At 46.2% G+C, this 13,607-nt stretch overlaps 2 protein-coding genes across 3 annotated transcripts in view; one reads left to right on the top strand and one right to left on the bottom strand.

Annotated features, from left to right (window-relative positions):
- The window catches only part of SLC25A26 (solute carrier family 25 member 26), an 86,254-nt gene extending 81,463 nt beyond the window's left edge, over positions 1 to 4,791 (top strand). For both annotated transcript variants that reach the window (XM_027722957.2, XM_027722956.2), the window contains 2 exons: positions 125 to 198; positions 4,337 to 4,791. In XM_027722957.2, the coding sequence (XP_027578758.1) occupies positions 125 to 198; positions 4,337 to 4,433 (171 nt within the window). In that variant the 3' untranslated portion in view covers positions 4,434 to 4,791. The remainder of the gene's footprint in view (positions 1 to 124; positions 199 to 4,336) is intronic.
- A 2,549-nt stretch (positions 4,792 to 7,340) lies between these two features.
- The window catches only part of LRIG1 (leucine rich repeats and immunoglobulin like domains 1), a 93,224-nt gene continuing 86,957 nt past the window's right edge, over positions 7,341 to 13,607 (bottom strand). Inside the window, exons 16-19 of the mRNA XM_027722955.2 lie at positions 12,682 to 12,804; positions 11,957 to 12,103; positions 10,526 to 10,834; positions 7,341 to 10,282 (exon numbers count right to left, since the gene is read on the bottom strand). Of these exons, the coding sequence (XP_027578756.2) occupies positions 10,056 to 10,282; positions 10,526 to 10,834; positions 11,957 to 12,103; positions 12,682 to 12,804 (806 nt within the window). The 3' untranslated portion in view covers positions 7,341 to 10,055. The remainder of the gene's footprint in view (positions 10,283 to 10,525; positions 10,835 to 11,956; positions 12,104 to 12,681; positions 12,805 to 13,607) is intronic.

The following is a 13,607-nucleotide window of genomic DNA, read 5'->3' as shown; positions in this document are numbered from 1 at the left end:
TGCAAAGTCACTTGTTGGTGCTTTAAGAGTGTGTTTTTATTAAGGTCTAAATCTCTACCAACAGTGTCCTCTCTCTCTCTCTCTCTCCCCCCCCCCTCTCTCTCTCTCTCTCTTTGTGGTGCAGGCTGGTTCCAGAAATGCCACTGGGAACGTTTTGACTGCCCTTGGTGGCATCTGGAGGACACAAGGCCTGTCAGGGTAAGGACATGTTGCACCTTGGGTGTTGTATCGTGTCGGGGGATGGGAGAGGATGGGATGGTTGCTTATATTTAAATTCTGTCAAAGAGAAAAGATTTTGATTGCTGTACACCTGGACAGGGAGCAGGTAGCTAAGAACAAGTCCCTCAGGCCCTAGCACTGGCTGGGGGCAATGTCCAGGGAAGAGCACAGAAATAGGGATTATTGGGGGTATATCCATGGTACAATCTCTAAGCCCAGCTCCAGGTGTCAGAGGTGAGGGCAGTTTTGTGTTAACAACCCATGATGGACTTTGTGAGTGTTTGTGTTTTGTATCCATTTAAATTCAGGCTTGCATATCTTGTGGCATTGAGGACCACAGTTTCCTTTTGAGGTGTGTGAATCCCCCCTCCTGAGATGTCAGAAAAGGACAGCATAGGAGTCATGTGTCCCTTATGGACAGTCTTTTCCACCTACTGGCAATTTCTTATGCTGCGGAAGTCTGGATTGATGTCAGTCCAGTCTCTTAACTGCCTCACTTTGCTCAGGTCTGAGACAAGAGAATTGCTCTCCTGACCTTGGAGTGGTGTGGGAACACAGATTCCTCTGCTAGCCGTTGTAGAACATTTTGAGGTGTCACAGGCTTATAAATTATTATTGGTTTTTACCTGCTTCATTTACGCCACCTTGCCTTCTTTGGGGGCGTGACTCATACCAGTTGTTCGCCACTCATAGTGAATATATGTCTTAAACAACTTCTCCAGCCCATGGAGTTTAGCCTGGGCTTCCTTCACTAGGGCTTGTCTCTCACCTGCCCATGGCCTGGAAGAGAAATTGAGAGATTTTTGGAAGCTTTACTTGGGGCTTTTCCCTGTAATTTCTCATAGGTTTTTAACCCCCTCGCTGTGGCCGATGCTCTCAGGGCGCTGTTTTAACCTTTGTAAACCGTTCCCAAAGCATCCTGCACATCACTGCTCTGTGGGGGACAGCTTTCTCTGAACATCTGATCTCTGCTTGCCCAGCTAATAAAAGTTCAGTCCTCTTTCTACACATGTGGGAGATAATTCAAAACAAATTGCAGGAAGTTCCTGAACACCGATTCCAGGAAGGCGTCCAGCTGTGCCCCCCGGCAGCACTGAGATGGGTTGTCTCAGGTTTGCCTCTCTGAGGTGATGAGGTGATGTGGCAGTAGATGAGTTTTGAGTCCTGCATGGCTTGGTGGACTCTTAAGGCATGTTTTGAAAGGGAGTGGGAGAAGTGAGGCTTGCTGATGGCAGTTGAGCTCTGAGGGGTGTGAAGAGGCATGGATTTGGCTGGGGAAACCTCCCCCATTCCCCAGCCAACAGCAGAAAGTAAAAATGTATGTTTGTGTTCTTTTCAGGGTGTTTCAGCAGTGCCCTTTTCTAAACAACCCAAAATTAAACTCTGCCTAAAGATAGTACCCGTGGACTAGGACCAAAGGGAACACAATTCAGTTGAAATCAAAACAATAAGTGATCTGGAGAAAAAGTAACATGTAAAGGAGGCCAAGCTGCGTCAGCTGTGAGGAAAAGGAAGAAAGTCTTGGGAAAAATAAACGTAGAGGCTGCCATGCCTGCTGCCAATTATAAATCTATTAATCAAAAACAATAAAAATGTCGGGCTTTTTTGGCCAGTTGCAACATGACATGATTTATGGCTCCTCTAATAAATCTCGTGCTTGAAGAGGAGGAATTCTGAGGGCAGAAAGACGCATTGCTTATTGCCACCTTATTAAAACCAGAGCACAGGGCTCAGCTTCCTGGTCTGCACCTAGTAAATCCCTCTGCTTCACGCCAAGAAATTTCACATCCCTTTCTGTCCAGGGAAAGCCAGGCCTGCAGGGGGAGGTGGGATAGGGGTGGGGTGAGAGGATCCGTGTGCCTCTTCGCTCTTGCCAGCGGAGTAGCTGAACCATTCACGTGAAAGGGGGTTTACATCTTGTCCGACTGCTTTTCACACAAGGAGGTGAAGGTGTTTGAAAGCTGTGGGTGAAGCTTGGAATTCACTTGTGAGAAAGATGAGGGTTATTGGAGTGATAAATCTGGTGAGATGGGTTGTCCCAGCCTGTGTGTACCTGGAGATGGAGCTGACAGCTTGTACCGGGTGTCCTGTCCTCCGATGAGGTTCCTTATTGGAATGGACTGGGCCTGGCAGGTGTGAACCACACTGCTCTCCACAGCCAGATCCTGCTGGCTGCTGTGCAAAACACAAGCTGCCCACAGAGTGAGCTTGGTGCAAAGCTCTAGCCAGAGAAAAGCCGTGGTTTTTCTCAACATGGCCACCTCGTTGGTCCAGAGGGTAATACGTGAGTTTTGTGGCTGAGCACACAGTGCCTTTTTCAGCACTAGCCCCGTTGTGCTGTGTCCAGGCCCTGCAGTGCCTTATCCACTTTTGCAGGGAAGTGGTGGACTCACCATCCCTGGAAGTGTTCAGACAACGTGTGGGTGTAGTGCTTGAGGACATGGTTTAGTGGTGGGCTTGGCAGTGGGTTAATGGTCGGACTCGATGATCTTAGAGGTCTTTTCCAACCTAAATGATTCTATGATCCAGAGGGTAACTGCAGGGGTTCTGTTAGTCTCCTGTTAGGGGTTGAGGAGTGGCAGAGTGCCAGGTTAAATCTGTGCAGACAGAGAGCAAATACAACTAGACAGCAGACCTGCGCCCACCAGAGCGGTTTCTGATGGGGCTAGCAGAGATAAATCCAATTTATCTCATCTGCTGATGGGAGCAGGCATGGCCCAGTGGGGACCAGTTTGGATCAGATGTGTGGCAGAGCTCAGCTCTCCAGATCTGGGACCTCCCTGCAGCTGTCCAGCTCTGCCCTCCCCCAGGAGGGAGCTCAGGGGGGAAGTGTGGATTGGAGAGGCCACGGGTACAGGTGGGAATGGGAAACTGGAGGGAGCAGGGCCAGGATTCTTGGAAGTGATGGTTAGTAGTAGGGGGTTGCCAGGGATGCAGCTTCTGGATAACTCAGTTATCAGCTCCTGTTTGTGTAATGGAGGTGTCTCGAGTGGGCTGTTCTGGAAATGAATGTCTGCCACTGCTCCCGTAATGAGGCCGCCTAATTCGGCAGGAGAGGGATGGTGTGTGCTTTGGGAGCGATGCTGCTCCATAGGATTTGCCCTATCAGTGCTCTGTCCATACATGCCTTGTACAAATTACTCTGTTTTAAAGCTGTCATTATGGTAATAGACCCAATTGCTGTCTAGTAAAGCCATAAAATGTTTCCATCTGCCTGTGTGCTCCAGGCTCCTTAGCAAAGCTCATTACAGCCAGAGTTCCTGCAGCCAGAGGTTTCCCTGTGCAGCACGAGTAGCCAGGCACAGGCTGGGAGCAGGGAGCTCCTGAGCAGTCAGGCCTCACCAGGAATTACACCTTGTCCTGCTGTGGACATGCTCCTGGCAGGGACCATGCAGTGTTTGGAAAAGCCAAGGGCAGCGTCCCTGCAGAGCTCAGCCAGACTGAGGGCAATACATCCAGGTGGGGGGGATGCCAAACGGATTCAAGCCTAATGTTTCATCCTTGCTTGCCACAGAGGAAGCCTGTAATCCTCTGGGGGAATACACTGACCTATCCTGAAATTGTTGAACGAAAGGGGAGCTTAGATGTCTCAAGCAATTGGCTTCACATGAGTTTCCTGTTAATTTCCAAGAACTATTAGGATTAGGCACCTAAAAATTGTGGCAGCTGAAAGCACCACAGGTTGAATATTCCTGCTCCATCCTGGCTGGCCCCTGTGTGTTACTGGGAGCGGGCTGCTGCAGCGAGCAGGGCTGTCTCTGCAGTGGAGAAGCCCCTGGCAGAGAGAGGAGATCCCTCTGCCCAGGCTGGATGGGGGCAGCAGAGGATGGGACGCTTCCCATCTGTCTGCAGCCCTTCATGTGGATGTGTCTGAGCTCCCACCATAAAGACCTCCTGCCCTTTCCTTCTGCACCTGAGGAGTGTGGAGAGGGGTTAAAAATCACAAGCCTTGGGAGTCCTGTGTTAGGGAAGTCCAGACAGACTTCCTTCAGGGAGCAGTGGGGTGGGATTTAAGAAATCAGCAAGACAGAGTTTTTCTTGGCTTTGTTTTCCAAAGCCAGCCGAGCAACACCCGCTCCCGGCTCATCCCCTGAAGCCACCTTTCCTTTACCTTCAGCTTGTTCGCAGGTGTTGTCCCACGGATGGCAGCCATCAGCCTGGGAGGCTTCATCTTCCTGGGGACATACGAGAAGACTCGCCAGCTGCTGCTCTGAGCCAGCCCGGCCGGTCCTGCCGGTGGCCACCGAGGAGCTGGAGAAGCCGGAGGAGGAGTCGGGCCGTGAGCACAGCCTTCCTCCCGCCACAGCAGCTGTCCTGCAGGCTGAGAGCCACTCTCACTGTTAGAGAAAAGTAAATCCTCCAATAATCCAATTTCCCAAACATGAAATTTTCCTGCATGGAAAGTGAGTGAGGTCATTGTGAGAGTTGTGCCAAAAAAGTAATGTTTGGGGGGTAAACAGCTAATTACAGTGGCCGTGAAAGGCGTTATTAGAACTCCTGCAGGGAAAGTGTTTTGGAAACCTCCAGCTCGGGGGCTAAGCTGGGAGGCTGAAATAAAGCAAGTTTTCATCATTCAGTGGCACCTGCCTCATAATGTGGGGAGGGGAAGGGGCTGATAGAGTTACAGCCTTGCTGCCCTCCAACAGCACCAAAAGTATTCTGGGTTGGGAGAGCTCTTTGTAAAAGACAATCATCCATTTGTTTCTGATTTGAGCTGTATTTGTGGAAGTTTATATTCCTGTTTATACCTACAGGTGCTCAGCAAGCATTCCTGTGTGGGAGCCAGTGCAGCTTTATTAATCAGACTCACATTTCTCCAGTAAAAGCACAGGCTTGTATTATTTTACAGCTGTGCTTGAGCAAAGACATGGAGATCTGCCTTCTTTTGGTCTTCATCCCTCAGCAGCTGAAGGAGCAGGAGGTTCAAGTGCTGAAGCCCAGGAGAAAGCCTGGGAAGGCAAGGCAGGGAGAACACGGGGGTTCTCCTGCTGTGTATGGATGGATCCTGAGGGCTCTCAGGGGGCTGCTGGCAGGCAGAGCAAAACTCTGCTGCGGTTCTCATGTAGGAAACAGAAGGTGTAGCAGCCAAAATGGTGCAGGGACTAGCACGGTGAAAAGACCTTACTGGAATTACTCAAAATCGTTACCAGCATCAGGGCTGGGAGCTCCAAATTTACAGCAGCTTAGCTGAGTGGTGCTGTGGAGTGTGTTGGTGTGGGTTTCTCTGGGTGGACAAAGCCAAGGGCAGCACCAAAAGGCCCCTCCTTGGGCTGCGCCAGCGCGGTGGGTGACGGGGCTGGGACAGGCAGTGGTGTCTCACACCTTGCTCTGGGCTTGGCCATGATGCCGGGAAGCTCCTCATACAGGGGACGAGCAGGTGGGAGCTGGCATGTGTGGGCTGAGCCGTGCTGGGTGAGCAGGACAGGCATCAGGCTTGTCCTGGTGCCACTGCCTGCCTGCTCTGTGCACACTCCCTCCTGGTCATCCCAGCACGGAGGTGCCAGGGATGATGTGTTCCCCTGGAGTGCTGGAATTTGAGACTGTTTGCCTCATGAGGATGATATACAGGTAGGTGGAGGAACAAATGCCAAACCAGGTTAGTGCATGACCAGGGAGCACATGCGACTTGGCCCAGCATGACTAAGGCTGTCATCCCATGACATAGTAATGACTTTTTAGAGGCCAAAACCTTAGAAAATAATTGGCAGACAAGTAAAACATACACAACAAAGGACTTAATTCTTAAAAATAATCTTCAATTAAAATGGGGAATTTCAGCCAAGTCCCATATTGGCTGGTTGTTAATGCTACCCGTTACCAAGGCTCGGTGTAGCTGTTCCTGCCACTTGAAGGTTGCCTCTCTTTTGTGATGTTCTATATATATAACAGAGCCAAATTTAGGGGCTGGGGGAAGGAGAATATTTATTACTCTGTCTCAAAAATCTAACTTATATTTGCTCTTTAAACATGGTGAAGGCGTTAGCAGTGCAGTCGATGCATTTGATTACTTGTGCTGTAAATAATCATCTTTAGTAAGTCGTTGGGTCCACGTGATGCATTTTTTGTTGTTTTTATTTAACATTGCGTAATCAGTTTTTGTCATCACCATTCTGGATTTATTTTTTTTTTAATTTACAAAAAACCCCAACATAAGCCAAACAACTAGCCAAATTGTTTTAGCCAGCCTAATGGTGGGAGGAGATGCAACCCCAGTGCTTCCTGTTCTACTGTGCTGATGGACCAGCTCCGCATCCCAGATCACTGTGGGAAGGCCAAAGGTACCCAGGAACAGTACCAGGCAAGTGAGAGCTCCAGCAGGTGGCCAGGGCTGTTCCGTATGTATCAATTTTTCTAATCCTTATGGAAAAGACATTTTTAGTTTCGGGACTATAGGGGGGGAGGGGGGGAACAGACCTAAAAATGTGGGGTTTTTTCCCTTTGCCTCGAGTTTTAGCAATGTTTTTTTTTCAAGTTTAGCAGAATTTAAAAAATTAATTTTAGCCCATTACTGGAATAAAGCGGGATAACACGTGAATCTCAGACCAGGCACCAGCCTCCTAAAGGCTCTTTCTTTTCCATTTTAAAAAAAATTAACTCTTACCTGTGTTAAGGGACTTCAAGTAGTCTCAGACAACCTGCCTTATACCCAAAGTTATAATTTGGAGGAGGAAATACTTTTATTATTTTTTTTTAAATATACAGAAACTGAATTGAGATTTTTAGTTTAAGCAGGAATTCAGGCTTATCTCCAAAGTTGCCGCTGGAATTTCCATCCAGGGTGGGGTTGGGGTTTGGGAACACCAGAGGTGTTCACAGCTGCAGCTGGGCCTGGTGCTGTCCTGGCCCTGTTTTTACTTACACACACACTCACACCCCCCCATCTGTTCTGTTCTCAGTGCCAAGATAAGGGGGATTTGCCAGATACTAAAGCAAGCTGATACACTGGAAATCTATTTCTTATGAGTTCTTTATTCTGTCTTTCAATCCAGCCCCCAAATTCCACCCCATCCACACACCAGGCTGCCAGAGCCTCACGCTGTTCCACAGTATCTCATGATCCAATTTCAGGAGTGGGTACACTGGCAGTTAGTTTGCATTTTCACCAGAGAAAGACAGTAAAGAGTATAGTAATGGATTAGAATTTTATTTCATTTTCAACTGAAACTCCCAAAAGCTCACTCTCAACAAAACAGCTGTAATATTATAAATGAACCTTTATTAAAGACACTTCAATGCCATTTGTTAGACACTTCAATATCTTACATGTTTTTCAATGTACAACATTGTACCAAATTTTCTAATAAATAAATAACTTTGTACACAAAAGTAATACTTCCTCTTTCACATTGCCTCTTAGAAGCAGCAAATTCACATATTTAGTGGAAGTCATAACATTAGGCAGTTAACTTTATTCAGAAACATTATTTTCAAATGTTAACGTGGCAAATATGCTTTTGTATCCACAATGGTGATGACTTTTCTGCCAGCAAAATGAATCCATTGTATCATTCCCATCTTCCCTGTGTCCCTGGCTCCATGAGTCGGTTCTGGAGCACTTTTCCCTTCAGTAAAGGGAAAACTACGCTCGGTTTATAATTTTCTAACATCCATTTCCTTTGCTTTGAATAAACTTGGCACTCAACATAATTCACCACCTGTCTCAAAGTGCAAACGTGTCAATAGTCAGGAACTGGTACAGACAGGTACTGGCTGAATTACGCCTCGATTCATCCAGGGGCAGCTGCTGCTCTGCACTGACACTCTCAGCAGCTGCTGGGCACAGAGGTGAGGTCCTTCCCTCAAGGTAAGGCTGGGCAGGACCAGTTTCTAATAACACCAAGGGGCACCTTACATCCCTGGAAGCCCACAGGTGTGGCAGCACTCAAGCAGGTCCCTAAGTGATAAATCTGAACTGAAAATTAAGTGTTTCTGCCCTTGCCTCTGGTGCTTGTTTTGCGCCCCAGGCCTGGCAAAGGTGGATTCCCACCAGACTCACCCTCAGTGGAACTGGCATTTGAGTTGCTCCTAAGGAAAAAAGTAACAAACCAACCTAATAAACCTTCCCCCAAAGTAGTCATCACCAGAGTTTTAGCAACCTTATATTAGCAGAACTCAAATCACAAAGAACTGGGGGTCCTCCATCCACAGGTAATGACGCCAACAGAAGGCAGCCCCTTGATAAATAAAAAGCGTCACAGTGAAGTCAGAAGTGACAAAGATCTGTTTGACTGAGGTGGGTATTTCTTTATCCCCCCCATTAATGGATGAACTTAAAAGACCACATAAAAAATATTTGGGACATTGCCATTTAACAGTCTATTCAACCATAAATGCATGGTTCTCCTTTTAAATGAGTGTATTTCTGACTAGCCCAGAATTGCTACACGAGGCAGCATAACTCACTTGAAGGTGATATTTTCATAATACAGAGTCTGGCTGCAGATGGGGCCAATGGTGTTCAACTACAAAGTGTAATATTGTGTTGCAGGGAAAAAAAGCATCGGATGAATTAATGGTACAGCTGTCCCCTTAGGAGTGCGATTTAGTTTTGTTGACAAAACAGCTCTATGGTTTCCAACCCCCTCCAGAACAGATGTATTTTTTGGGTGTTAATATGCATTATACTGGCACGGGTTATTCCCTCTAAGCAGGGCAAGGCTGGATCATTACAGGCACCTCACGCAGGTAAAGCTGGATCCTCTGGGAGTGAGTGTTGTAGTGATCAGTGCTGTGACAGCTCACGTGGCAGGTAACACCTTCTGTGATGATGTTTTTGAAAGGTGCACTGTGTGAGACCACCCCTGGTTTACTGCACAAGTTATTTATATTGGTAACGACTGCTTCCTAGCCATGACAGCCTTTTCCTCTGGTTGTTTTGGGGCTCCACACTGTTGCTGAGTTTTTTAGTGCCTCTTGTGTGGTCCACTCTAACATCTCACAGAGTCACAGTTCAAATACTAATTTTTATGCAGTTTTGAAAAATAAAGGAATTTAAGTTCTTCCAGCAACAGGAAAATATCAGGTTGCTATGTAATTGACCATTGCTTTTTTTCCTTATAAACTTCATTTGAAACAGTTGAAGATCTCTGTTCAAATGTGTTAAGTGCAATAAATTTCAAAGGGGAAGGAAATTTGCGCTAAGTAACCCAATTGATATTTAGAATCATGCACATGCACGTGGCTGGCTCGTGTCCAGCCTCTCATCCACCAATACAAGTCTCTCTCCACAGGGCTGCTCTTGGTCACTTCTCTGCCCAACCTGTACCTGGGATTGCCCCAGCACAGGTGTACTCGATGTAAAGGATCTTCCATTGAAAAGAGGACAGTCCCTTTGGAATAGTCTGGCTTTTTAAAGTTCTGTTTATGCATTTAAGGCACCAGAATTATTTCTCTCACAAAGTTTAACAGCAATCTGATACTGAAAACAATATTGCCAAAATTGTAAAATTTCACTCAGTTTTCCATGCACTAAAGATTAAAATAGCCTCTGTAAAAGATATATATATATATTTATATATGAAAACTCTTATGTACAATTGTATCAAATACTTTTCTCTTTACACAATAATCCCTTGCATTTATGTGCTTCATATGCAAGTTGACTTTTGAACACTTCATACTTCTCAGGGAAGTTTTAAACTATGTACAATCAGATGACGCTCGAACAGGAGTTTGTTCCCCATACAAGCTTGTTTCTCATACCTCAGTCAGTTGCCTTTGACAGGTCATCACTTCGAGATTCGAGGTAGAAGTAAGTAGCCTATATACTCTGTGCAAAAAAAAAAAATTAAAAAAAAAAATAATAGTGTATTAATTTGCACTGTCAGTCTGTGCTCTCAGTCCGGTGACCTGGTCGGTGGCTTCGGCTCGTGAGCGGAGTCACAGGGCTGGGCTCCGCTGGGCAGCAGGACCTGCTCCACCTCTGCTGCACTCTGCAGATCCAGTAGTGCTGGGGGCATCTCGGGAAGCACATTCAGTTGCTTTAATGACCCTCCTGCTGGTGAAGCTCTCACCAAATTAAGGTTGTTAAGCTCTGAAGGCTTTGCTGCTGCCTGTGAAGAGCCTGCAAAAACCCAAAGGACAGCGGGGTTAGCTGATGCTCAGCCTGCCAGCACTCATCCTCCATGACCTTGGAGGTCTTTTCCAGCCTTAATGACTCTATAATTCTATTCTAAGATAAAACCAACCCCGCTGCTATCATTCACACCCCTGACTCAGTTAAAAAGGCTGATGGGAGCACGCAGGGCTCTGCTCTAACCCCGACAGTGCATGTGAGGAGCAGAATCGAGCCCAGGGGAGCACGTACCGTGTGTGTCTGCAAGCAGCGGGCTGGCCGAGCTCACAGGCCTTATTCTGTCATGGTTGCTGGGGTAGAGGGTCCCGTCTGTTTCCACCCTCTTGCCGCTGGCAATCCCGTTGCAGGGCTGAGGATGAAGAAGGCTGGTGCCTGCAGCCCTCTTCCTATTCCGTTCCTTGCTGCTCAGTGTGTTGGGATGGGGGTTATCCACAGTCTTAAGGCTCTCGGGGTAGTACTCGGAGTCCCTGGGGTAAATGTGGACGTTCATGCTGTCCGTGCTGCTGCTGCAGTCCGTGCACACCACGGGCAGCCCGTAGCCTTTGGGGGAGGAAGGGAAAACAGCAACAAACCAAGATGAGCAGCTGGAAGTGGTCAGCACTGGAGCACACAACTTGTGGATGGAAAGGGCAGCTCTGTTTAGTTTGGTGTGGGAATCTCTCACTAAGTAACATGGACACTTCCTGGTTTTACACAGGGCTGCCACACACCTGCTTTTCGGAACTCTGTAGCCACCATCACTAAAGGTAGTTTCAATTAATAGGCTTAGCTGGTTGGGGTTTTTTACTTCAAAGAATTTGTGACTTTTTAAGAAAAAAAAACCCTTGTGCATTTATTTCCTTTCCCAAGCTTTCTAGTCAGGGTAGAAATGCAAAGTGGAACTTTCCTCTACCTGCTTTAAAATACCAAGTTTACCTTTCTCATTTTTGTACTGGTCCTTTACAGGGATCACCATCATCTCACATTGTTATCTCAGATATGCTATTACTGTTAGTGGGAACAACAGATGAGCTGAAATCAAAGCAGTTGCAAGCAGGAAGGAGTTGCTATATGTCGAAAGTTAATTTCCTTAGTGCACTCAACAACTTTCCGTTATTAAACTTTACAGTTTCTCCTGGAGAGAAAATTTGTTTCACTGGCTCTTTTTGTGTGGCTGTTACAATACAGCAAGAGAACAGAAAACACATCCTAAAAATAGAAAAGTACGAGCGTAACACCCAAGAAATTGGCAAAGAGCAGAGGCAGGTGTAGTGCCCAAAACAACCTTTAGATTTTGAAAATAAATAAATTAAAATGAGGCTGAGCTTTGAAGTCGACAGCCTCTTTCAAAGAGTGTGAAAAAATTTAACACCTTCAGTTTGAAAGCGCTCTCACATTTTAGGAATATTTCAAATCAGAATTCCCATCAGCCAGTTGCAAGGAATGGTGATCGTGAGCTTTAGTCTGTCTCTTTCTGATGGTTCCTCAAATTCCAAATATCCAAGCTTGAGAGAGGATCAAAGCAAGCAGAAAAAAGTAAATTTACTGTGCTTGCACCTGAGGATCATTCTGGGCTTTTTTTTCTCTGAAGGTAAAAATTTCTCATGTTCATTCTGCCTGACTAGGAGGGCTTTCTGATCTATACAAACACGAAATGCCTTCCCAGATTAATGGGTTTTGTACCTGTCTTATCTGGAACAAGCATTCCATCAGCCATGTCTTCAGTTTTCCAAGTGTCTTTATTATAGCTGATACACAGCTTGGGTTGTCTGCAACCTACAGCGGGAGCTTCAACATCTGGACACCTTCCAGCATCAGTCTGACACATACCTGTAACAAACGAACCAGCTGGTTAAAGAGTACATCCATCTGCTCCCAGGGAAATGACTTGTTAGTCTTATTTCTACTGTAGAAGGGAGAAAAAATAGCAGTGGAGATAACAGATAATTTTCAGATAACGTTTAACAGAATAAATCCTGTACAATCTCAGGGGAATCTCAGTTCAGAACGCTTAACTTCTCCTCCCTAACGTGTTTAAATACTGTAAAACCCCAACATTTAATTTCTAAGCCTGAAGGCAGGGACAGGCAATGTTAATGTATTTTCTAGTAGAGCCTAACTATGGGTAAACCTGACGCCAAAAAACTAATCCAAGATTAGCAAAAAAATAGTCCTTAGGGCCTGACTGAGCAGTTTCTGAGGCAGCCTGCTTGCAGGAACACTTATTCCTGGGAGAGGAGAGCTCTGTGAAGTCAAAGACATCCCTGCTCTGCATAAGTGCAGGAGCCAGAGAACTGCATTATGAAGATCTCTCAGATAACTCACAAGTATTTTGGGCTGCAATTTCTACCTCCCCATTTCAAGTCCAGATACAGCACAGCAGAAGAAACAGCTAAACCCTTTCTCACCGTTGCTGTCGATGTGCCCGTTGGGCTGCTGGGTGTCCACTCTGATGGCCACGTCCTGCCGCTCCGACAGAGTCCCCTGGGAGGACAAGTAGCTCGGCACGTCTGGAGGCACAATAGTCTCATCTAGAGCAGTGGGGGCAGAGAAATGTCAGTTCCCAGTAAGATTTTCAGAGGCATATAAAATCACGTTTTCAAGAGAAATTTGGGACCAGATCTAGAACTGGTGTTTTCTGTAGATGCCATGGAAATGGAGCTGTCTAAGTACTCTTCTCCCTTCAGAAGCCCCACTCCTGGTTTTTAAAAGCTTAAAAGCTGTGAGAGATAGAGCTGATAAAGGCACTTGGAGTCTTTGCATTTGGCATGGTCAATACAAGGTAGGTGGAGTAGAACTGTTTCTTCAGGACAAGTAAATCCTTTCCTTTTCCCTGAAAATCAGAGTCCCTTCTTTGACTCAAATCCTCTGTCTCCTGAAGTTAGGAGTAAAAGGATTCTGGAGAACAGGGTCATAGATTCACTTAAGCAGGCAAGTAAGTCTTAAGCCCCTTGGCTTTCTCCATTTTCTACAAGGCAATTTCAGTTTCCCTTGTCACACAAAACCAAGTGAAACTCTATTACACCAGGCATAAAGCCCTAAATTTTCAGGACTGAAAAAAGTAGTTAAAAAAGAATCCCATTGATACATCACACTGCTGTTAGCATATCCAAGACTTCCTACCTAGACTATGTCTTTAAAATCCTGTTATACTCTATATAAATATATATACTCTATATAAAGCTAAGCATAATATAGGAAGGCTGCAAATCCCAGCAGGGTGGGAAAGTCTTAGGCTGGTTCTTCCATACTTCTGTTCTGTTCAGAGGCTGCATAATATTGAGAGCAGGAGACTTTATTGCCACTGCAACACATAATTTCAGCACCAAATTAT

The sequence above is a fragment of the Pipra filicauda genome, unplaced genomic scaffold (genome assembly GCF_003945595.2).
Source record: "Pipra filicauda isolate LSUMZ 115617 unplaced genomic scaffold, ASM394559v2 scaffold63_size3267554_pilon, whole genome shotgun sequence".
In the NCBI taxonomy this organism is placed as follows: Eukaryota; Metazoa; Chordata; class Aves; order Passeriformes; family Pipridae; genus Pipra; species Pipra filicauda.
Note: the sequence above shows the minus strand (reverse complement) of the source record. Positions and strands in the feature narration are given on the sequence as shown.